Genomic DNA, 22,938 nt, shown 5'->3' with positions numbered 1-22,938 from the left:
CTGGATTGGTACAGCCAAAAAGCAACAAAGAACCACTAAGCAAGCAATAAGGAAAAGGAAGATAGATTATGAAAGTAAACTAGCACAAAATATAAAAACAGATAGTAAAAGTTTCTATAATTATATAAAGCAGAAAAGGGTGGCTAAAGTGAACGTAGGTCCCTTGGAAGATGAGAAGGGGGAATTAATATTGGGTAATATGGAAATGGCTGAGGCCTTGAACGACTATTTTTTGTTGATCTTCACGGTGGAGAACACGTCTAACATGCCAAAGAGAGATGTTATGGATGCGATGGGAGGTGAGGACCTTGATCCAATCGCTGTCACTAAGGAGGTAGTGATGAGCAAACTAGTGGGCCTAAAGGTAGACAAGTCCCCTGGTCCTGATGGGATGCATCCCAGGGAACTGAAAGAAATGGTGTAAGTTATAGTAGAGGCTTTGTGATAATTTACAAAAATTATCTGGACTCTGAGCAGGTTCCGGTGGATTGAAAGACAGCAAATGTCACGCCACTGTTTAAAAAAAGGATGTAGGCAAAAGGCAGGTAACTATAGGCCAGTTAGCTTAACGTCTGTAGTCGGGAAAATGCTTGAAGCTTTCATTAAGGAAGAAATAGCAAGACATCTGGATAGAAGTGGTTCCATCAGGCAGACACAACATGGATTCAGGAAGGGCAGATCCTGTTTGACAAACTTACTGGAGTTCTTTGAGGATACAATGAGTGTGGTGGATAGAGGGGAACAGGTGGACATTCTATACTTGGATTTCCAGAAGGCATTCGATAAGGTGCCTCATAGAAGATATCCATAAGATAAGAATGAATGGAGTTGGGGTTAAGGTATTAGCATGGATAGAGGATTGGTTAACCAATAGATGGCAGAGAGTTGGAATAGGAATGAGAGCGGGAAGCAGCTTGAAGAGCAAGTCTCAGGCTAATTGGGCAGCAGCAGCCAATAAAAAGAAGGTAAGCTCAAGTGGAGCGGCCATTGTGGAGTGTCCATTGTGTGAGTGGCTCAGTGTCAGAGTGGGACCTTGAGGCTTTGGCTCAAGAGGCTTCGGCGTGAAGAGGTGGAGTAAGTGAGCGGAGGCTGAGGTGAGGATCAGGTAAGGTTTCTTTTTTCCTTATTGCACAGTTTCGAGCACTGGGAATGGCAGGCAGGGCAGGAGTTTGCTCCTCTTGTGGGATGTTGGAAATCAGGGAGACCTCCATTGTCCCTCATGACCACACCTGCGAGAAGTGCATCCGGCTGCAGCTCCTTACAGACCATGTTAGGAAACTGGAGCTGGATGAACTCTGGATGATAGACAGGAGTTACTGGGAGGCAGTTACACCGAGGTCGCAGGATGCAGCTGGGTGACTGTCAGGGGAGAGAAAGGAAATCGGCAGTCAGTGCAGGGTACCCCTGTGGCAGTTCCCGTCAACAAGTACGTTGTTTTGGATACTGCTGGGGGGTGGGGGGGGCGGGATCTACCAGTGGAAAGCCACAGCAGCCAGGTCTCTGGCACTGTATGGCACAAGGAAGGGGGGAGGACTGTGGTAGTGAGAGGGGATTCATTGGTTAGGGAACAGATAGGAGATGCTGTCAATGATAAGGAGACTCCCAGATGGTATGTTGCCTCCCAGGTGTCAGGATCAGAGACATCTCGGATCGAGTCCACAGCATTCTTAAGGGGGAGGGAGAGCAGTCAGGAGTTGTGGTACACATTGGAACCAACAACATAGATAGGAAAAGGGATGAGGTCCTGAAGACGGAATATAGGGAGTTAGGAAGGAAGCTAAAAAGCAGGACCTCAAGGGTGGTAATCTCTGGATTGCTGCCTGTGCCACGCACCAGTGAGGGTAAGAATAGGAAGATATGGCAGACGAATGCATGGCTGAGGAGTTGGTGCAGGGGGCAGGGTTTCAGATTTGGGGATCACTGGGATCTCTTTTGGGGAAGGTATGACCTGTACAAAAGGGGTGGGTTACACCTGAACTCGAGAGGACCAATGTTCTTGTGGGCAGGTTTGCTAGGGCTGTTGGGGAGGGTTTAAACCAGGTTGGCAGGGGGATGGGAATCAGAGTGTTAGGTCAGATGATGGAGCAGTTGATGCAAAGGAGATACTGTGAGGAAGGGTAGACAGTGGATAGGTCATAAACGCAGTCAGTTGGATGGGTTGAAATGTCTTTAATGCGAGAAGTATTAAGAATAAGGGTGATGAACTCAGAGCATGGATCAGTATGTGAAGTTGTGGCCATTACAGAGACTTGGCTGTTGCAAGGGCAGGAATGGCTGCTGGATGTTCCAGGGTTTAGATGTTTCAAAAGGGATAGGGAAGGAGGTAAAAGAGGCGGGGGAGTGGCATTGCTAATCAGGGACAGTATCACAGCTGCAGAAAGGGAGGACATCATGGAGGGATCATCTACTGAGTCAGTGTGGATGGAAGTTAGGAACAGGAAGGCAGCAATCACTCTATTGGGAGTATTCTATAGCAAACCCCCCCCCCCCCCCCCCCAATAGCCACCAGGACACTGAGGAGCAGATAAGTAGGCAGATTTGAAAAGGTGCAAAAATAACAGGGTTTTTGTCATGGGAGACTTCCCTAATATTAATTGGCACCTCCTTAGTGCAAAAGGCTCAGATGGGGCAGAATTTGTTAGGTGTGTCCAGGAAGGATTTCTGACACAGTCTGTGGACAGGCTGACTAGAGGAGAGGCCATAATGGATCTTCTACTAGGCAATGAGCCTGGTCAGGTGACAGACCTGTCAGTGGGCGAGCATTTTTGAGAGAGTGACCACAACTCCCTAACCTTTCACATTAGCCATGGACAGGGATAGGAGCAGACACTATGGGACAATTCTCAATTGGGGGAGGGCTAATTACGATAGTAATAGGCAGGATCTTGGGAGCATAAATTGGGAACAGATGTTCTCAGGGAAATGCACAGAAGAAATGTGGAGGCTTTGTAGGGAACACTTGCAGGGGGTTCTGGATAGGTTTGTCCCACTGAGACAGGGAAAGGATGGGAGGGTAAAGGATCCATGGTCGACGAGAGAGATGAAACATTTAGTCAAGAGGAAGCATGCTTGAGCTTTAGGAAGCAAAAGTCAGCCCGGGCTCTTGAAAATTATAAGGTAGCCAGGAAGGAGTTTAAGAAGGGCCTTACGAGAGCTAGAAAGGGACATGAGAAGGCCTTAGTGAGTAGAATTAAGGAAAACCTCAAGGAGTTCTACAACTACGTGAGGAACAGGAGGATGTCTAGAGTGAGGGTAGGACTGCTCAGGGATAAAGGAGGAAAAATGTGCCTGGAGGTGAAGGAGGTAGGGGAGGTCCTTAAGGAATACTCTGCTTCAGTGTTCACTAAGGAGAGAGACTTTGACAAATATGAGGTCAGTGTAGAACAGGCTAATGTGCTGGAGCATGTGGAAGTTAAGAAAGAGGCAGTGTTGGAGATTCTGAAAAACATTAGGATAGATAAGTCCCCAGGACCGGATGGGATAGACCCCAGGTTACTACAGGAGGCGAGGGAAGAGATTGCTGGGGCATCAATAATGATATTTGCATCCTCCCTGGCCACAGCAGTGGGACCAGAAGATTGGAGGATGGCTAATGTTGTTCCTTTGTTCAAGAAAGGTAATAGGGATAATCCTGGGAATTATAGGCCAGTGAGTCTTACATCAGTGGTGGGCAAGCTATTGGAGAGTGTTCTCAGGGACAGGATTTATGAGCATTTGGAGAAGCATAGTCTTAATAGGGATAGTCAGCATGGCCACGTGAGGGGCAGGTTGTGCCTCATGAGCCTAATTGAGTCTTTCGAGGAGGTGACAAAATAAATAGATGAAGGTAGAGCGGGGGATGTGGTGTATATGGACCTTAGTAAGGCATTTGACAAGGTTCCCCATGGTAGGCTCATCCAGAAAGTCATGAGGCATAGGATCCATGGAGACTTGCACCTATGGATTCAGAATTGGCTTGCCCACAGAAGGCAGAGGGTGGTAGTAGATGGAGAATATTCTGCCTGGAGGTTGGTGACTAGTGATGTCTGCAGGGATCTGCTCTGAGACCCCTGCTCTTTGTGATTTTTATTAATGACTTGGATGAGGAAGTGGGGGGATGGATTAGTAAATCTGTGGATGACACGGAGGTTGGAGATGTTGTGGATAGTGTAGAGGGTTGTCGTAGGTTACAACAGGATGCAGAGCTGGGCTGAGAAGTGGCAGATGGAATTCAATCCAGAAAAGCGTCAAGTGAAGAATGAACATGAAGGCAAAGAACAAGGTTAATGGCAGGATTCTGAGCAGTGTGAAGGAACAGAGGGATCTTGGGGTCCAAGCACATAGATCCATCAAAGGTGCTGCGAAAGATGATAGGGTTGTTAAGGCGGTGTATGGTGTGTTGGCCTTCATTAGTCGGGGTATTGAATTCAAGAGCTGTGAGGTGATGTTGCAGCTCTATAAAACTCTGGCCAAACCACACCGAGTATTGTGTTCAGTTTTGGTCACCTCATTATAGGAAGGATGTGGAAGCTTTAGAGAGGGTGCAGAAGAGGTTTACCAGGATGCTGCCTGGATTAGAGAACATGTCTTATGAGGAAAGGTTGAGCGAGCTAGGAATTTTCTCCTTGGAGTGATGCAGGATGAGAGGTGACTTGATAGAGGTGCATAAGTTTATGAGAGGCATAAATAGAGTTGACAGCCAGCACCTTTTCCCCAGGGCGGTAATAGCCAATACCAGAGGACATCCGTTTAAGGTCAGAGGAGGAATGTTCAGGGGAGATATCGGAGGTAGGTTCTTTACACACAGAGTGGTGGGTGCCTGGAACGCACTGCTGGGGGTGGTTGTAGAGGCTGATACAATAGGGACACTTAAAAGCCTCTTAGATTGGCACATGGATGTAAGAAAAAGGGAGGGTTATCGGCTGTGCAGGAGGGAAGGGTTAGACTGATCACGTAGGAGGGGCCGTACTGTTCTATGTTCTAAATGGGTGTTTCTCTGGTTGGCAATCAGTGGTGAGCGGGGTGCTGCAACTGTTAGTGAAGAAAGGGGAGATCACAGAATGGTCCCACACCGGGGGGAGTGGACGGTCCACCCCATGGAGACACAGGGACTACAGATGCTGGAGTCTGGGGCAGGCACAGTCTGCTGGAGGAACTCAGCGGGTTGAGCAGCATCTGTTGGGGGAGAGGAATGGTGGATGTTTTGGGTCGAGACCCTGCATCAGAACTGGTAGTAGAGAGGGGAGATGATCAATGTAAGGAGACGAGGCAGGGGCTGGTAGATGATAGGTGGAACCAGGTGAGGTGGGGGATGATGGGCAGATGGAGGAGGAGATGGGAAGATAAGGCCAAGGGAGGAGAAACCCAGGTGTGTGGGTGGTGGGCAGATGGAAGCCGGTGGGGAAGGGGAAGAGACCGAGATAACTGTGGGGAGTGGGAAAGGCAAACAAAGGGAGAGAGAACCTAGGTGGACCCATATTCAACCCCCGGGTCTCTTCTGCCATTCATCAAGATTCTGGATGACCTTTTACCTCTACCATTTCTCTGCCTTATCCCCGTACCACCTGACCGCTCTATTGTTCTTCACTTTGATTGCAGTTAATGACTGAGCTGCCACCAGAGCCCTCCCAAGAAGAGGATTCCAAAGATGAGTGACGAAATTTCTCCTCGTTGAAGTCCTAAGCAGTATCCCCTTTATTGTTAGACAGTAACCACCTGTTCTAGACTCCACAGCCAGAGGAAACATATTCCCTGCCTTCATGTCATCAATAGAATTTCTGTCTGTTTCAATGAATGTGGCGATGATTCAATGGGACACTTCAGGGGATGACAAGTTTACCATACAGGGAAAGTTTGAATTGACTGGGAACTATCTTCCCAAGTTAGAAGAACGATAGGAGATTTCATCAAAACCTAGAAAGTTCATAAAGTGTTGACAGACTAGATGCAAGGAGGATGTTTCCTCTGCCTAGCATGTCGAGGGCCAGGAGAAACAATGTAAGAATTAGAATAGGCATTTTATAACTGAGGTGAGGAGCAATTTCTTCACACGGAGGGTGGTGAATCTTTAGCTATGGAGGCTCAGTCATTGCGTTCATTCAAAATGGGGATTGATAGATTTGTGGACATTAAAGAAATCAAGGGTTATAGGGATAGGGAAGGAAGGTGGAAGTTCAGCCGTGCATGGTGGACCTGATTCCAAGAGCTGGGCAGCCAACTTATGCTTATGTTTTGTAGAGTATGGACATTTAGCCCATTGAGTCCATGCCGTCCATCTACCACAGATTTACACTATTTTTATTCTCCCCTCATTCCCATCAGTTCCAACTTCTATTCTCTCTCCAAGGTAAGGGTACAGGTCAGGGAGTTGTGGTCACTGTCTCTGAAATGCTCACCCACTGAGAGTCTGACACTTGACCAGGTTCATTGCCAAGTACCGGATCCAAAATGGCCTCTCCTCTAGTCAGCCTGTCCACATCTTGTGTCAGGAATCCATCCTGGATACACCTGACAAATTCCACCCCATCCAAACCTTTTGCAGTAAGAAGGTGCCAATCAGTATTAGGGAAGGTGAAATCACCCATGACAACAACCCTGTTATGGTATCGGTATTGGTTTATTATTGTCACTTGTACTGAGGTACAGTGAAAAGCTTGTCTTATAAACCGATCGTACAGGTCAATTCATTACACCGTGCAGTTACGTTGAGTTAGTACCAAGTGCATTGAAGTAGTAAAAGTAAAAACAATAACAGTACAGAGTAAAGTGTTACAGGTACAGAGAAACTGCAGTGCAATAAGGTGCAAGGTGACAACAAGGTAGATCGTGAGGTCAGAGTCCATCCCATTGTATAAGGGAACCATTCAATAGTCTTATCACAGTGGGGTAGAAGCTGTCCTTGTCTGGTGGTACGTGCCCTCAGGCTCCTGTATCTTCTACCCGATGGAAGAGGGGAGAAGAGAGAATGTCCCGGGTGGGTGGGGTCTTTGATTATGCTGGCTGCTACACCAAGACAATGAGAGGTAAAGACAGAGTCCAAGGAGGGGAGGCTGGTGTCCGTGATGCACTGGGCTGTGCAACTCTCTGCAGCTTCTTGCGGTCCTGGGCAGAGCAGTTGCCGTACCAAGCCGTGATACATCCAGATAGGATGCTTTCTATGGTACATCGGTAAAAGCTGGTGAGAGTCAAAGGGACAAACAAAATTTCTTTAGCCTCCTGAGGAAGTAGAGGCGCTGGTGAGCTTTCTTGGTCGTGGCATCAACGTGATTTGACCAGGACAGGCTGTTGGTGATGTTCACTCCCAGGAACTTGAAGCTCTCAACCCTCTTGACCTCAGCACCATTGATGTAGGCAGGTGCATGTACACTGCCCTCTTTCCTGAAGTCAATGACCAGCTCTTTTGTTTTGTTGACATTGAGGGAAAGGTTGTTGTCACGACACCATTCCACTAAGCTCTCTATCTCCTTCCTGTACTCTGACTCATCGCTGTTTGAGATACGGCCTTCAATGGTGGTATCATCTGCAAACTTGTAGATGGAGTTAGAGCAGAATCTGGCCACAGTCATGAATGTATAGGGAGTAGAGTAGAGGGCTGAGGACGCAGCCTTGTGGAGCACCAGTGTTGAGAATAATCATGCTGGATTGTGGTCTGTTTGTTAGAAAGTCAAGGATCCAGTTACAGAGGGAGGTGTTGAGTCTTAGGTCTCGGAGTTTGGTGACAAGCTTGCACCTTTCCAAAATCTGCCTCCCGATCTGTTCCTCAGGGTCTCTGTTGCTATTGGGGGGTCTAGAGAATACTCCCAATAGTGTGATTGCTCCCTTCCTGTTTCTGACCTCCACCCACACTGACTCAGTAGATGATCCCTCCAGGATGTCTTCCCTTTCTACAGCTGTGACACTATTCCTGATTAGCAATGTCAGTCCCCCACCTCTTTTACCTCCCTCCGTGTCCCTTTTTGAAACATCTAAACCCCGGAACATTCAGCAGCCATTCCTGCCCTTGTGACAGCCACGTCTCAGTAATGGCCACAACATCGTAGTTCCATGTGTTGACCCATGCTCTAAGTTCATCACCCTTGTTCCAGATATTTCTTGCATTAAAATAGACCCACTTCAACCCATCCAACTGACTGCAATTTTGCTCAATCAAATGCTGATCCTTCCTCACAGTCTCTCTACACACTGCATCAACCATACACCAACTGCCCCATCCTCTGATCTATCACTTGGGTTCCCATCCCCCTGCCAAACTAGTTTAAACCCTCCCCAACAGTTCTAGCAAACCTGCCCGCAAGAATATTGGTCCCCCTCCAGTTCACGTGTAACCTGTCCCTTTTGTACAGGTTGTACCTTACCTAGAAGAGATTCCAATGATCCACAAATCTGAAACCCTGCCCCCTGCACCAATTTCTCAGCCACACATTCATCCGCCAAATCAATCTATTCTTACCCTCACTGGTGCGTTGCACAGGCAACAAATAGAGATTACTACCCTTGAGGTCCTGCTTTTCAGCTTCCTACCTAGTTCCCCACATTCACTTTTCAGGACCTCATCCTTTTTTCTACCCGCGTCGTTGGTACCAATGTGTACCACAACTTCTGGCTGCTCACCCTCCCCCTTTAAAATGCTGTAGACCTGATCTGAGCCATCACCGACCCTGGCACCTGGGAGGCAAGATACCATCCTGATCAGGCGTTGCCTGATAGGGTGCTGGAGGAGAATTCATTGGGGGCTTTTAGGAGGGACTTGGATGAGCACATGAATGAGAGGAAAACAGAGGAATATGGGCATTCTGTAGTTAGGAGGAATTAGCTATGTTGGGACAACATTGTGAGCCAAAGGGCCTGTTCTGTGCTCATTCATAAGGTCGGGAGGCATAGGATCCAGGGAAACTTGGCTGTGTGTATTCAGAATTGGCTCACTCATAGAAGGCAGAAGGTGGTGGTAGATGGAGCGCATTCTGCCTAGACATCATGACCTTACTGAATGGCGGAGCAGGCTCGACGGGCCTGATGGCCGACTCCTGCTCCTATTTCTTACGTTGAACTTATGTGCGTTGCAAAGGCTCTGTGGATAACGATCACACTCCTGGGTCCGTCACACCCCACCCACCCCAACCAACACCTATCCCCCACCGCCTTCACCCCAACCCCACACATCCATCACCCTCCCATCCACCCCTCCCCTCACCCACCCATCCCTCAGCCCCCAGTGTCCAGTCTGTCACACCCCACACCCTCTCACCCCAACACCACCCCTCCTCACCCCATCTCCCCTCAACTCCCCACCTCCCCCTCAGCCTCCCCCCAACCCCCCACCTCCCCCTCGTCTCCCCCTCAACCCCCTATCATCCCCCCATTCACATCGTTCAACTCCCTCAACCCCCTCCCCTCCCGCCCTCAAACCTTCCCAACCCCCTTCACTCTCCCACACCCAAGAACCCCTTCATCCCCTCTTACCCCCTCCCCCATCCCCCTCCCCCCCATCCCCTCACCCCCATCCCCCATCCCCTCACCCCCATCCCCCATCCCCTCACCCCCATCCCCCCCATCCCCCTCACCCCCATCCCCCATCCCCTCATCCCCCCCATCCCCCATCCCCTCACCCCCATCCCCCCCATCCCCCATCCCCCTCACCCCCTATCCCCCTCACCCCCTCACCCCCTCACCTCCCCATCCCCCTCATCCCCCTCCCCCTCATCCCCCTCATCCCCCTCACCCCCCTCTCCCCCTCACCCCCCTCACCCCCCATCCCCCTCATCCCCTCATCTCCCCATCCCCCCCACCCCTCACCCCTCACCCCCATCCCCCCCTCACCCCCCTCACCCCCATCCCCCCTCACCCCCCTCACCCCCCTCACCCCCCCATCCCCCTCACCCCCCCCCCCCCCCCCCCACGGTCCGATCCCTCACCGACCGCGGCGTCCGTCCTTCCCGGGGGCGGGGCCAGAACCGGAAGTGGCGGCGTTGCCAGGGCGACGGTGGGCCGGGATTGGCGCATGCGCCGCCGTCCTCGGGCCGAGATGCCGCGGGAGCTGGAGCTGTGTCCGGGCCGGCCCGTCGGCGGCCCCCACCCCTGCTTCATCATCGCCGAGATCGGCCAGAACCACCAGGGCGACCTGGGCATCGCCAAGAAGATGATCCGCATGGCCAAGGTGTGGGTGGGGGGCGGGGACCGGCGGGAGGGGGAGGCAGCGATGGAGCGGAGACCCGAGGGTTGGGGGTTGGGCACCGGACCGGGGGGAGGGAGAGGAGGGGGGGCCGGGGGGAGGGAGAGGAGGGGGGGGCGGGGGGAGGGAGAGGAGGGGGGGGGGAGGGAGAGGGGGAGGGAGAGGAGGGGGGGAGGGGGAGGGAGAGGAGGGGGGAGGGGGAGGGGGAGGGAGGGGAGGGGGGGTGGGGGGAGGGAGAGGAGGGGGGGGAGGGGGAGGGAGAGGAGGGGGGGGGGAGGGGGAGGGGGAGGGAGAGGAGGGGGGGGAGGGGGAGGGGGAGGGAGAGGAGGGAGGGGGAGGGAGAGGAGGGGGGGGGAGGGGGAGGGAGAGGGGGAGGAGGAGGGGGGAGGGGGAGGGGGAGGGAGGGGAGGGGGGGTGGGGGGAGGGAGAGGAGGGGGGGGTGGGGGGAGGGAGAGGAGGGGGGGGGGAGGGAGAGGAGGGAGGGGGAGGGAGAGGAGGGGGAGGGAGAGGAGGGGGGGGGAGGGGGAGGGAGAGGAGGGGGGGAGGGGGAGGGAGAGGAGGGGAGGGAGAGGAGGAGGGGGAGGGAGAGGAGGGGGGGAAGGGGGAGGGAGAGGAGGGGGGGAGGGGGGAGGGAGAGGAGGGGGGCAGGGGGAGGGAGGGGGGGGGGAGAGGGGGGAGGGAGAGGGGGGGGAGGGGGAGGGAGAGGAGGGGGGGAGGGGGAGGGAGAGGGGGGAGGGAGGGGGGGGGGGAGGGGGAGGGAGAGGAGGGGGGGAGGGGGAGGGAGAGGAGGGGGGGAGGGGGAGGGAGAGGGGGGGGAGAGGGGGGGAGGGGGAGGGAGAGGAGGGGGGGAGGGGGAGGGAGAGGGGGGGGAGAGGGGGGGAGAGGGGGAGGGAGGGAGGGGGGGGAGGGAGGGGGGGGAGGGAGGGGGAGGGAGGGAGAGGGGGAGGGAGGGGGAGGGGGGGGAGGGAGGGGGAGGGAGGGAGAGGGGGAGGGAGGAGGAGGGGGGGAGGGGGAGGGAGGAGGAGGGGGGGAGGGGGAGGGAGTGGGAGAGGGGGAGGGGGAGGGAGTGGGAGAGGGGGGGAGGGGGAGGGAGGGGGGGAGGGAGGAGGAGGGGGGGAGGGGGAGGGAGTGGGAGAGGGGGGGAGGGGGAGGGAGGGGGGGAGGGGGAAGGGGTGGGAGAGGGAGGGAGGAGGGGGGGGAGGGAGGGGGGGAGGGGGAGGGGGGGGGGAGGGGGGGAGGGGGGGGGGGAGGGGGAGGGGGGGGGGGAGGGAGGGGGGGAGGGGGAGGGGGGGGGAGAGGGAGGGGGGGAGAGGGAGGGGGAGGGGGGGAGGGAGGGGGGGAGAGGGAGAGGGGGGGGGAGGGAGGGGGGGGAGGGGGGGAGAGGGAGGGGGGGAGGGGGGGGAGAGGGAGGGGGGGGAGAGGGAGGGGGGGGGAGAGGGAGGGGGGGGAGGGGGGGGGGAGAGGGAGGGGGGGGAGAGGGAGGGGGGGGAGGGGGGGAGGGGGGGGAGAGGGAGGGGGGGAGGGGGGGGAGAGGGAGGGGGGGGAGGGGGGGGAGAGGGAGGGGGGGGAGGGGGAGAGGGAGGGGGGGAGGGGGGGGGGAGAGGGAGGGAGGGGGGGAGAGGGAGGGGGAGAGGGAGGGAGAGGGCGGGAGGGAGGAGAGGGAGGGAGAGGGGGGAGGGAGGGGAGGGAGGGGAGGGGGGGAGGGAGGAGAGGGAGGGGAGGGGAGGGGGGGAGGGAGGGAGAGGGCGGGAGGGAGGAGAGGGAGGGAGGAGGGGGGGAGGGAGGGAGGAGGGGGGAGGGAGGGGGGGGAGAGGAAGAGGAGGGGGGGGAGGGAGGGGGGGAGGGGGGGGAGGGAGGGGGGGAGAGGGGGAGGGAGGGAGGGGGTAGATGGAGGGAGGGGGGGGAGAGGGAAGGAGGGGGAGGGGGAGAGGGACAGGACTGGGGTAGAGAGAGGGAGGGGTAGGGGACAGGCGATGTGGGGGCGGGGGGGTGGAATACGACCCGGGGAGAGGGAATGAGGGGGTTTGGGGTAGGAGGGGTTTGGGTAGGAGGGGGTGGAGACTGGAGATGGGGGGGAACAGGACTGGGGGGGGTTGGGTGGGGACTGGATACGGGGCGGGGGGTGGGGACCAGACTCGGGGAGAGGGAGCAGCTCCATTTTTGCAGCCAGGAAGGTTGAGGAGTTGTCGTTGGATCCTCTCTCCCTTTAGCTGACGGCTCCCATCTGCACCCAGAGACGCCCCTTTCCACGGGCTGGGTCCTGCCTTTGCCCACAGTTTGCTCCCCCTCCTCCTGTTGACTGTGTGTGGTCTGTAAGTCACCCCCCCCCCCCCATGTGATTGCGTCCTTCCTTCTTTCTAAACTTTACTTCAATCTATGCAGCATCATCTGATGACCCAACATATTATGTACGTTTTTATATATGGTGAGAGTTTCTATCACTAAATGTGAAGTAATATTCATGCCACTAAAATACCAGGTAATGATCATCAACAAGTGACCTCAGCCGCTTCCCCTTGATAGTCAATGGGCATTATCAAGATTGTGATCAATGACTAAAGCTCAGCAGGCCAGGCAGCATCTGTGGAGAAAAGCAGGCGGTCAGTGTTTTGGGTCAGGACTGAAGATGGGAAAAGGGGAAGCCCAATATATAGGAGGGAAAAGCAGAGCAGTGATAGGTGGACAAAAGAGGGGAGGCGGGGTGGCCACAGGGTGGTGATAGGTAGATGTAGGTCAGAGATAGTGATAGGCAGGTGTGGGGGAGGAGGGGAGAGCAGATCCACCGGGGGATGGGTCAAAGGTAAGGAGAGGGGAAAAAAGGGGTAGAAACAAGAAAGAGAGGCTGGGAAAGGGAAGAAGAGAAGAGGCCTGGTGGGGTGGGGGGTTTGTGGGGAGGGGGGGTGGGGATAACTTAGTGAGACAATTCAATGTTCAGGCCGTTAGGCTGCAAGGTTCCAAGACGGAAAATGAGGTGCAGTTCCTCCAGTTTGTGCTTGGAATTCTCCCGGCAGTGGAGGAGGCCGAGGACTGATGTATCTGTGATAGTGTGGGAGGGAGAGTTGAAGTGACTGGGAGCAGGGGGATGCAGATCGCAGTTACAGACAGAGTGCAAGTGTTCTGCAAAACTGTCACCTGGTCTGCGTTTGGTCTCACCAACATAGAGAAGGCCACACTTGGAACCTTGCAGTCTAACGGCATGAGCGTTGAATTCTCCCACTTTAAGTAATCCCCATGCCCCTTCCCCACAGCCCTACACCCCCCCCCCCCCACCATGCTTCTCTTCTTCCCTTTCCTAGCCTATCTCTTATTTCTACTTTTCCCTGTCTTTCCTTACCTTTGACCCATCCTTCAGTGGATCTGCTCTCCCCTCCTCCCCCACACCTGCCTATCACTGTCTCTCACCTGCATCTACCTGTCACCACCCTGTGGCCACCCCGCCTCCCTTCTTTTGTCCACCTATCACTGCTCTGCTTTTCCCTCCTATATATTGGGCTTCCCCTTTTCCTATCTTCAGTCCTGAAGAAGGGTCCTGACCTGAAACGTTGACCGCCTGCTTTTCTCCACGGATGCTGCCTGGCCTGCTGAGTTCCTCCAGCATCATCGTGTTTTTCATCTGGATTCTAGCATCTGCAGTCCTTTGTTTCTCATTGACTAAAACTCTGCTGGCCCATCCACAAAAGTATCCTGGTTACAAGAGCTGGTCAGAAGCTAGGTTTCCTGCTTGGACTGACTTATCTCCTGACTTCCCAAGGCCTGGTCCTCATCTACAAGACACAAGTCAGGAGTGTGATGGGACACTCCACTTGCCGACATTGCTGCAGCTCCAGCAACTCTCAAGAAGCTCAACGTCATTTAGAACAAAACAGCCCACTTGACCCCATTGCCCAAGGGAATTGTGTCCTAATTATTTACTCTAAGGGTGCATATTGTTACTGCACCCTCTGCTGTGCCAAAGAAATCGATCCTGGAATACCCAAACTTTCCTTGTGGAATAGGATGGAATTGATCGTGGCTAAGTCCTGCATTCAAAATTGCTGCCAGTTTTGGTATTTAACTAAAGTAATTTTTATTTACTGTAAGCAGTATAGATTATGACGTTGTGCTGAACTAATTAAGATAGTAATTAAACCCCCAACTGATCTAATCCTTTCTGCCTACACCATGTCCATATCCCTCTGTTCTCTGCACACTCATGTGCCTGTCTAAGAGCCTCTTAAACATCTCTACTGTATCTGCCTCCACCCCCACCCCTGGCAGTGCATTCCAGGCACCCACCACTCTCTGTGTGTGCGTGTGTGTATATAAAAAAATGTCCAGCACATCTCCTCTCAACTTTCCCCCTCACCTTAAATGCATGCCCTCTAGTATTAGATATTTTGACTGTTCTAGGACTTTATACAACTGCTGGATTCACTCATTACCCTACTGTTTGATAATTTGCACTGATTCCAGTTACGTGACACACTGATTTTTAGTGATATTCATAAACTGCAGATGCTGGAAATCTGAAATAGTACTCAGCAGATCTGTCCTTTCCCCTCTTCCCTTCCCTCCATCCAGGGACACAAACGTCCTTCGCAGGTGAAGCAGTGATTCACTTGCACCTCTTCCAAGCCAGTGAACTGCATTTGGTGTTCACAGTGGTCTCCTCTACTCTGGGCAAACCAAACGCAGACTGGGTGATCGCTCTGCAGCGCACCTAAAGTGGAAGCTTGTGTCGCTCCTGCACTGTTGTAGCAAGGCCCAACACCAGCTTGAGGATCAACTCATCCTCCATCTGAGCACGTTATGGGCTGTAGGACTGAATTCTACAGCTTTGGGTAACTCGCTCCTTCTGCCTGTCATCCACTTGTGACTTTTGACTCTTTTTTTCTGTATTCATGCAGCTTGACCTACTGGGCGTGTCCCACAATCCTGTTGTTAACAACACAAAACAGAAGCATAATCTGCATCCAGCTGCCATTTTAAATCACTTGGTCTTGCTCTATCAGAGATATTACCCATCCCCATTCTCTCCTACTGACAGCCAACTTGATTTTCTCCCTTTCCCAGTTCTGGTGAAGGCTTCCAGAGCCCAAACACTAGTGATTTCTCTTTCCACAGCTGCTGCCTGATGCACTGGTTTCTTTAAAAAAAAATTCTCTACCTTGTTTTCTTTCTGGTCTTGTCCCTCCCAAGTTTTATGATCTATTATTCTGATTTCCTGGCACCAATTCTGCCCTCTTGCTCATGTTATGCCTAACTATTTTGGTGAACTTTTCTCTGTGGCTCTGAGTAGTACTGTTTCCCTTCAGAATTGGTTCTGTTCTGCTGTGAGGAGCTGAACATCAAATCTAAGCTCTCCTGTGCAAAACTGACGGAGTGCTGTACTGCCAGGTGGCATCTTTTGGGTGAGATGTCAAACCAAAGCTGATCTCTGGATGCAGGAGATCCATTTGAACCCCTTTGGCAGTTCTTGATATTCAGGCCAATATTATTCCCTTGCTCAATGACGATGATCAAATGATGCTTCATCATTAAGACAGTAATCGTATTTTTGTCTTGGGGCTTTGTGTTGAAAATTTGATATCGGGTGTTTTGTAAATTTGTACAGGGATTGAGATTTTAGATTTATGTTGGGCATTGTTTTGTAAATCTCTGCTGTTTCTTTTAGGAATGTGGGGCAGATTGTGCTAAGTTCCAAAAGAGTGAGTTGGAGTACAAATTTAACAAGGCGGCCTTGGAGAGGCCTTACCCATCCCAACACTCCTGGGGAGCCACGTACGGTGATCACAAACGCCACCTGGAATTCAGTCATGAACAGTACAGGGAGCTGTCAAAATTTGCACAGGAAGTTGGTATCTTTTTCACAGCGTCTGGTATGGATGAGGTGGGTTCTGTCCATAGGTTATTGCTAGCCAATTTATTACTGTTTTGTGACTTGATATTTTCAGGTGCCATGCAGTGTAAACATTGTAGATGCTGGAAAACAGAAATAAAAACAGAAAATATTGGAGATATTTAGTAGGTCAGGCAGCATGCGTGGGGTGAGAAACGGGACAATGGCTTTCATCACATCTGAAGGGTCGATGTGCACTGGCAACCCAATTGTACTGAATTGTGGGCCGAAGGGCCTGTTCCTGGACAGAGATCATCATGGCCACCAGGAAAGTGACAGGTGGACCTCTGTAGTTGATCACAGTATATATTCCATCACTGGTATTGTCTGCTGGCACTGTAACAATTCCTTGGTGTACTTGAAGCTGCCTTCAGGTTTGCCAGGGACACCATTTGGCTGGCACGTGGTGGGTTTGAATGACTTGTCCTCCAGCAGCCAGGAGGAACTGGCTCAGCTGAGCCTCTTCAGCTATACAGTGCGGCAGAGTCTATCTGTTACTCTTGATTCCACAACCCTTAGTGCTCTGCCCAACTGAAATAGATTTGGTTTAGCTCCTGCAGGAGACCAGTCTGCTCCCAGGTGGTATGTGTTTTATCCCAAGAGTAGACTGCTCTTGGGTCAGTTAGCAATGCTGAGGTGGGATCAGCACAAGGTTCTCCACACCAGAATCTTCTGCATCCCTACAAGCAGAAACCTGATCCATCAGCTGCTATGATCTGGAAATGTTGAGGCACAGCATCTCCAGATGGGAATGGCAGGCTCCGGCTTACAACCAGAGACACCCCTTGTCATCTTCAAGCACCTTCGTTCTGTCCACCACAAAAGCCAGAACCTCCAGGTGGCCACCCACTTCAATTCCACATCCCACTCCCATACTGACATGTCTATCCATGGCCTCCTCTACTGCCACGTTGAGGCCAGACACAGGTTGGAGGAACAACACCTCATATTTCGCCTTGGTGTCTCCAACCTGACGGCTTCAACGTCAATTTCTTTGACTCTGGTAAACCCCCCCTTGTTTCCCCTCATTCCTGTGGCCCCTGCCCTCGTGACGCCCAACTATTCCCCACCTTCACTTCATTCCATGGTCCACTGCCCCCTACTACCAGATTCCTCCTCCAGCCCTTCCACCTATCATCTCCCAGCTTCTTACCTCACTCCCTTTCATCCCCCCTCACCTGGACTCACCTGTCACCTGCCAGCCTGTGCTCCTCCCCCTCCCCTGACCACCTTATTCTGGGTCTGCCTGCCCTCTTCCTTTCCAGTCCTGATGAAGGGTCTCAACCCGAAACGTCAACTGTTTATTTCCCTCCACAGATGGTGCCTGACCTGCTGAGTTCCTCCAGCACTTTGTGTGTTGCTCCAGGTTCCAGCATCTGCAGAATCTCTTGTCTCCTGTGATCTGTCGGGCAGATTACACAATGGGTGAAACATTTCACTAGCATTCTCATTGATGCTCCTCTGATGTTGTCCTCATCTGGAGCGTTGCCCTCTGTGGACTGTCCCTTGAGTTAGCCAATGCAGGAACCTTGCCTGTCTGCAGCCTGCTTGTGTCTTATGGATTGTACCTTTTTATCCAGCCACTTGTGTCCCTGCGATCATGACAGCTGGTATTTTGGGCATAATGATGATTTGTCATTTGGACTGTTGGGTTTGATGACAGGACTGATGCCTCAAATGGCAGGTTGTTCTGAGGAAACATTGGACAGGCTGGCCCTGTATCTACAGGAGCAGGGAGAGAGAGAGGACGACTAAATCTGAGAGATTGTGGCAGTGGCTGTGGAGAGGATGTTTGTGGGATCACTGTTTTAAATTTAAGGAATTGCCCATTTTAGACAGATGAAGGGAATTTTTTTGAAAGTTGAGTCTTCAGAACACTTCCTTAAAGATGGTGGAGGTGTTGGAATACAGTGGGACACAAGTTGGATCCTTGATCTCCAGGAGGGTGGAAGGGTAATGGGGGAAATCCAGAGTTGAGGTTATGGTCTGATCAGCCACTGCCTTAAGTGGCAGTGCAGGAATGAGGGGCTGAGTGGCCTCCTTGTGTGTATCCTCTGGCACATCTGCCTGTACGGTCCCCCTGACCCTGGGGGCCACGTGTGTCATCCCACACCGCATTCCCTTCCCCACCCCTACCCCCTGGACCCGTGCAGTCTGCAACAACAAACCAAGTCTGGGCCCAAATAGCCGATCCCTTTACACTGAACACTGAGGGCAGTGAGGTACTGACACACACACCAGCCTATGGGTGACTGTGTGCAGTGTGGACCTGGGTTACCCGTCGTCATCAGTAGCCCCTTCCTCCGAACTGATCACGCTGCATCCCTGAGGGGTGTGGGGTGCCCCGCTGCAACCCTTGGTGGTGGGGGGGGGGGGGGTGCTTTCCTCTGCCCATGGGTTGAGTGCGGGAAGATGGGGGAACTTTGTGAAGTGGTCCAGGGGCACGGTTGCCCTCATTGTGGCTTGGGGGTGGGTTGGGGGGGTGGCGTGCAGTGTGAAGGGGGCCGCCTGTACTGGTGAGTTTTCTTGCCCTGCAACAGGTGACCGTGCGTTCCAGGGCTTGCTCTCCTGGGGAACAGTCCCTATCACCACTTCCTGTAATGTGAATTGAAAAAATAAGTTTTATTTACATCTTTCACAAATTCTGTTAGAATGAATTTTATTCCGTATGAAGATTTCTGGGTGGTGACGTGAATTGTGAGGGTGAAGTTGTGTTGCCAGGACGGCTGTGAGGTTCACCCTCCTTCCCCTTCCTGCAGTCAACAACCAGCTCTAGTTTTACTGACGTTGAGTGAGAGGTTGTTGTTGCAGCCAGAGCAGTGGACTCAGCCCAATACATCATGGGCACATACCCCTGTGGCACCCCACCAAATCGCTCCCCCCCGGGTGCATCCCTCCCCACCAGAAGGCATTCCCTTGAAGGCAACATCCACCATCCGGGCCATGCCATCTTCTCACAGCTCCCATTGGGCAGGAGGTACAGAAGCCTGAAGTCCCCACACCACCAGGTTCAGGAAGTGCTACAACTATTCTGTTCTTGAACCAACCTGCGCAACCTTAATCACTACAGTTGAGCAACACTGATCACTTTGCATTAAAATGGACTCTCTAGTTGTGTTCTTTCTTGTAAAAATTGTGTATAATTATGTTTAATTTGTTTTTCTTGTGAACGCTGCTTATCTGATTCTCTGTTCCTGTGATGCTGCTGCAAGTAAGTTTTTCATTGCACCCGTGCACACATGGACATGCGTCTGACAATAAACTCGACTGTGACTTTGATTTTGACTTTGGTAGTGATGTTTTCCCTACCCTACCCTGGGAAAAAGACTGTGACCATCCACCTTATCTATGCCCCTCATGATTTTATAAACCTCCTGTGGTGACCCCTCAACCTCCTACACTACAGGGAATACCATCCCTGCCTGTCCAGTCGCTCTCGTAGCTCCAGCCCTCCAGTCCTGGCAACATCCCTGTGAATCCTTTCTGCACCCTCTCCAGCTTAATGACCTCTATCCTGTGGCACCCAGAAAGAATAAACAAGCAATGAGAGATGTGCAGAGGGAGGAGAGGGCTTTCTGGGTGATCAAGGGTGAAGATCTAAATGATTTTTTTTGTGTTTTTTTTAAGATGGCAGTAGAATTTCTTCATGAACTGAATGTGCCTTTCTTCAAAGTTGGCTCTTCGGACACCAGTAATTTTCCCTATCTGGAGAAAACTGCCAAGAAAGGTAACTGGGATGTAGTAATTCTCCTCCCTGCGTGTTGGGACTTCATTTACCAGAGCTGCTGATGATTTCTCTGTGTTACCAGGGCGTCCGATGGTCATCTCCAGTGGGATGCAAAGCATGGAAATAATGAAAAAGGTTTACAACACGGTGAAGCCCATCAATGACAAGTTCTGCTTCCTCCAGTGCACCAGTGCATATCCACTGGAACCCGAAGATGTTCACCTGCGTGTTATCACCGTCAGTACAATGCCAGCTTGACTTCAGCATGAGTAGAGCACTTTAGACAACTGACTGCTTTCCTCACCCGACAACTGCTGGTCCTTGTTCTTCTTGCTGCCTGCTCACTTTGTACAGTCCCGAAGTACGGGACCGGCATTCATTTCTGCCCAATTAGTCCTAGTCTTTCCAAACTACTTCCCCGCCCCGCTCCTCCCCCGTCCCACCCCCACTCCTTCCCCCTGCCCCCCCCACCACCACCACTGCCCCCGCTCCTTTCCCCTGACCCCCCACCACCACAGCCTCCACCCCCGCTCCTTCTCCACCGCCCAACCCCCACCCCTTCCCCTCCCCGCCCCTTCCCCCGTGGGCCCACAACCTCCGTATGATTTAATGAGCTGAATGTTGAACCTGCTCCTTTCAGGCAGTGACTGTGGATCGCTGCAGCCCCTTGCTTCATCCCATCCCTTGTGACCTTGTCCTCTGGCCAGTCGCCTGCTGCCATTGGAGGGGTCTTCCCAGTTCCTCTGAAATACTCGTTCTGCCTTTCAGTTCCTCGGCTCCACATCGACTTCCGAAGCTGGACCTGCATGGATCATGTTTCTGTTTCCAAGCCAAGTGAGACCTACAGAAAGATTAACTTGTTGACCTTTTAACCCCTCCAGGAATACCAAAAGGAGTTTCCAGACATTCCTATTGGATATTCTGGGCATGAAACTGGAATAGCTATAAGCATAGCAGCAGTTGCTATGGGAGCCAAAGTTGTGGAGCGTCATGTGACCCTGGACAAAACCTGGAAGGGTAATGACCACCAAGCTTCTCTGGAGCCTGATGAGCTGCGAGAACTGGTCCGCTCAATCCGCACTGTGGAGAAGGCGTTGGGCTCTCCCCTCAAGCACATGTTGCCCTGTGAGATGGCCTGTCATGACAAGGTACCAAGGACAAAACCCCAGCCTTGCAGGTTTTGTTGGTTTTCTTATTGCGTTTCTTCAAAGTAATGAATTATTCCTATATCCCTTCACTCAAGAGGTGATCAGGTTTGAGGAGCTAATCCTTGTGTACAACCTTTAAAATGGTCTAATGTTTGGTGTGCTGTCAGAAATGAATTATTTGAGGTTTTCTTGTTTCCGAAACACACGTCCTGTGAAATTGGGCAGACTGACACACCAACGCACAGTGCTTGATGCGTTAAAGCAATTAATGTTACCTTCTCTTTCTCTTGTAGCTGGGGAAGTCTGTTGTAGCCAAGGTGAATATTCCAGTGGGAACGATCCTGACTATGGACATGATGACTGTGAAGGTGGCAGTGCCCAAAGGTGTTGAACCAAGCAACATCTTTAACCTGGTGGGAAAGCAAGTCACAGCAAACGTAGGTGCAGATGAATCGATCACTGATGACGTGATTGGAAAGCACAACTCTTGAGGCTACACAGAGGCAATGCTTAAAACTAAGCAAGTTAGAACTTGATTATTGCCAAGTTTGGGTTTTAAATTAATTAATTAACAATTTATTATGGAATAAATCAATGGAATAAAAACCAAATGCTGTGTCAAATGTTGTTGAGTTCCATTAGTGTTCATTTTTGGATCTGGACATCACTGGCAAGGAGGTAACTTTTGTCAGTCCTGAGGGTGGTGATGACCTACCTTGAGCTGCTGCAGTTCTAGCGAAGACACTTCTGTGGTGCTGTTGGGGAGGGATTCCAGGATTTAAACCCAGCGGCAATGATGGACCAATGATACATTTCCAAGTCAGGAGGGTGTGAGACTTGGAGAGGAAGCTGAAGGTGGCGGTGTTCCCCTGCATCTACTGCCCTTGTCTGTCTTGGTGATAGTCATGGGTTTGAGGTGCTGATGGAGTAGCCTGCATGATAACTGTAGTGTATTTTATAGATGGAACACACTGTAGCCACTGTGTGATGGTGATGGTGCTGGAGTGAGTGCTTACATTGGTGAATAGCAGTCCGCTTGAGTGATGTGCTTTGTCCTGGATGGTTCTCAAGTGGTTGGAGCTGAGGAGGCAAATCATTCACTTCAGGGGGGCAGCCTCTTCTCTGCTGCCTCAGCCACAGTACTTGTGTTTTGACCAGAAACTTGACTGGAGTACACTCACAGGATGTTGTGTGGGGACTTGGGAATGTAAGGGTGGGTGGCTTCGACTGTGCCATTGGAGATGGTGCTGCCTCTTGCCATTTATCAGTCTCTGCCTGAATGACATCCAGGTCCCACTGCGTGCACTTGTGGACTGGCTTCATGGCTGAGGAGTTTGGAATGGAATTGAATGTTGTGCCATCAGTGACTATCCACACTTGACCCTGTGGTGAACAGAAGGAAATCTGATGCTGCAGCTAAAGATTGTTGGGCCTAAGGCTGGGATCATTGACCTCCAATAACCTCAGTTATCTTGGACAAGGTATGATTCCAATGTCTCTGTTGACCTGATGTTTACCAGATACTACACTGGGTCAAATGGCAAGGGCAGTCACTCTCTCCTCAACTCTGCAGTTCATCTCTTTTCTTCATGTTCAGAATCAGCATCAGGTTTATTATCACTGACAGGCTGTGAAATCTGTTGTTCTGCAACAGTAGCAGTGCAAAGACATGAAACGACTATAAATTCCAAACATAAATAGTGCAAAAAAAAGGGAATAATGAGGTAGTGTTGGTGGGACCTCCTCGCCCGCTGACCTCCCACACTGAACCTTTGGCTGGGCACTTATCCGACATTCTATTACACTCACCAGCATGGAGTGATTCAGAGATTACAACCTTAAAGGTGCTGCTTTTTAATCTATGACCCAGCTCCCTAAAATTATGTGACAGAACCTTGTCCTGCTTTTTAACCCATGGTGTGAGTAATGTGGACCGTAGTCTCTGACTGTTTACCATCCCCTTGCAAGTTGTCCTACGGCAACTCAGCCATCCCTGATGCCCCCCCGGCCCCTGCCCCTGCCCCCAAATGGAATCGTC

General features: G+C 52.2%; 1 protein-coding gene across 1 annotated transcript; it reads left to right on the top strand.

The window, feature by feature from the left end:
* The first annotated feature begins 9,952 nt into the window (after positions 1-9,952).
* Positions 9,953-21,517, top strand: nansa (N-acetylneuraminic acid synthase a). The gene is made up of 6 exons (XM_052034723.1): positions 9,953-10,132; positions 15,801-16,016; positions 19,653-19,752; positions 19,835-19,989; positions 20,634-20,900; positions 21,194-21,517. Exons 1-6 carry the CDS (start codon positions 9,977-9,979, stop codon positions 21,389-21,391), a joined length of 1,092 nt encoding a protein of 363 aa, XP_051890683.1. The 5' UTR covers positions 9,953-9,976; the 3' UTR covers positions 21,392-21,517.
* The last annotated feature ends 1,421 nt before the right edge of the window (positions 21,518-22,938 follow it).

The sequence above is a fragment of the Pristis pectinata genome, chromosome 2 (assembly GCF_009764475.1).
Source record: "Pristis pectinata isolate sPriPec2 chromosome 2, sPriPec2.1.pri, whole genome shotgun sequence".
NCBI lineage: Eukaryota > Metazoa > Chordata > Chondrichthyes > Rhinopristiformes > Pristidae > Pristis > Pristis pectinata.
Note: the sequence above shows the minus strand (reverse complement) of the source record. Positions and strands in the feature narration are given on the sequence as shown.